Source organism: Hevea brasiliensis, chromosome 3 (genome assembly GCF_030052815.1).
Source record: "Hevea brasiliensis isolate MT/VB/25A 57/8 chromosome 3, ASM3005281v1, whole genome shotgun sequence".
Classification (NCBI taxonomy): Eukaryota; Viridiplantae; Streptophyta; class Magnoliopsida; order Malpighiales; family Euphorbiaceae; genus Hevea; species Hevea brasiliensis.
The window spans coordinates 87425629-87427960 of record NC_079495.1 but is presented as its reverse complement, the minus strand read 5'-3'; the positions used below and the strand labels follow the sequence as shown (position 1 = coordinate 87427960).

The window sequence follows — 2332 nt, the reverse complement described above, 5'->3', positions numbered from 1 at the left end:
TGGTATAAATCCTATTATTTATAAGAAAAGAATTCAATTCTTTCTCAATTATATTATTTTTGTATGATTTTTATTTCTTTTAAAATGATTTTTTTTTAAATTAATTCAAATATGAGATTTTTCAAATAGAGAGTATACACTTTTATGCCAATTAGATTTAAATTATAATTAATTAGGCATGTCATAATTTTTTATTTTAAATACATGATTTTTCATATTCAGATGGAAAGTGATAAAATTTAAATTCATAATCTTACAGATAAAATTTGAATGAGATCAGTTGAATGTAACTAATCCAACCATATTTCATATCTAAACAGATAATTGCAGTACGCATTCATTCATTAGGAACACCAAACTGCATTAAATATGATGATAATGAAGTATTTGTTTTATATCGAATAATTATTTTAAATTTTATTTAAATTAAATAGTGAAATATCAATTTATCAAACAATAATTTTATAATTTTAATTATTTATTAAATTTTAACTGATTATTATGTAAAATAAATATTTTCAAACTAACATAATATAAAATTAACATATAAATAAAGAATATCTACTTCATTATCATAAAGTGATAATATTTCTATCCATATTTAATCCCATGAACCAAACAAAATTGAATACTTGTAGAGAATTGGGCAAACTTGCCAACCCTACTCTATAGATTAAGTAATAATTCTTGTATTCCAAAGTCAGTCTTTTTATTTTCTATGTCTATAAGAAGGCTATGAACTTCATTCACTCACAACTCACTGAAATACAAAGCTACGATGGCCAAATATCCTATTTTTAATCTCTTGATCCTCCTCTTTGGCTTAGGCACTTTGCTTCCTTCTCTAGCTTGCCGCAGTTGTCCACCTGTAACCCTAGCACCACCCAAACCTCCTGTAGCTTCACCATTAAAGCCTCCAGTGAACCCACCCATACAGCCACTATCACCACCACCACCACCACCACCACCAACTATAACAAAAAGCCCTCCTCCTTCACCACCACCTCCGGTTCCATCTCCACCTCCACCCCCAAATCAACAAACTTGCCCCATTGACACTCTCAAGCTAGGAGCATGTGTTAATATCCTAGGTGGTCTAGTGCACATTGGTCTTGGCAATGACGCTAAGGATGCTTGTTGTCCAGTGCTTCAAGGGCTTTTGGACGTAGAAGCTGCTGTGTGTCTTTGCCTCGCTGTTAAAGCTGGGCCTCACCACATTAATGCTACTCTAGGCATTGTAGTTCAAGCCCTTGCTGGTTGTGGCAAGACTCCACCGCCGGGGTTCACGTGTCCTGCCTAAGGTTTGCAACAAAATAGTTTATAATATTATTCACAGACGTTATTATAAGTTAAATAATGTTGTCATCCATATCAGTGTAGCTATATTATAAAGCAACATTGTTAATAAAAGTTTATGTGACAACATTTAAATAAATATTATTATAATTGCAATAAAGTGGCATTTTAAAAATAACACAAAGACTGATTATGAGAAATGATCGATGAAGTTATTTATTGCAATGTGAAAAAAAAAATGTTGTTAAATATCAATAATATGACCAATGGAGAATTTAGAGAAAAAAAAATTCATGGTCAAATGATCATCTTTTAGTAAAACGTATCCTCCATTAAATAACGAATGGTCAACATTAAATTTATGAAAGATCAATTTAAATAAATATATAAGAGTAATTTTTAAAAAAAGTATTTTCATTAAAAAAAGTTTAATACATAAATTTATGAGATTAATTTAAAAATATAATTCTTGAAAAAAGAGGGTCAACATGACATTTTTCATAAGTTATTTTTATTATATTAATAAGCAAGAGAAATGGCAAAAAAAAAAATTCCCAACTTTCCTAGTTTTTAAAAATTGCTCTCTAAATCTTTTAATATTTAATAAAATTGCTTGGCTTATAAAAAAAATAAAAAATAAAAATTGTAACAATTGCATCATGTATTATTGGTGACAGTATAATCACACCTTGACATTAACTAATCCGTTAAAAATTAACAAAGTTGTCATGCCAGTTACCTTAATCCGAAATCATCTCTTTATTAATTAAACATAAATTAGCCTAATTAAAAAAGATTAATTAATCAAATAAACCTGCCCTTTTAAACCAAGGGAAGGTTTGTTCTTTCCCCACCAAAATTGACAACTCTTTTCTTTTTTCACCACTACCTCCAATGCCTCCATCGCTGAAACAAGAAAGCCCAATTGACACTTTCAAGCTAGGAGCATGTGTAGACGTCCTAGGTCTAGTGCACATTGGTATTGGTAGTAGCGCCAAGGACATTTGTTTTCCTATGCTTCAAGGGCTCATGGACT

At 30.1% G+C, this 2332-nt stretch overlaps 1 protein-coding gene across 1 annotated transcript; it reads left to right on the top strand.

Moving 5' to 3' along the window:
* Nucleotides 1–774: 774 nt before the first annotated feature.
* Nucleotides 775–1333, top strand: LOC131178529 (36.4 kDa proline-rich protein-like). The gene has a single exon (XM_058143476.1). It carries the CDS (start codon nt 779–781, stop codon nt 1298–1300), a length of 522 nt encoding a protein of 173 aa, XP_057999459.1. The 5' UTR covers nt 775–778; the 3' UTR covers nt 1301–1333.
* Nucleotides 1334–2332: the final 999 nt, after the last annotated feature.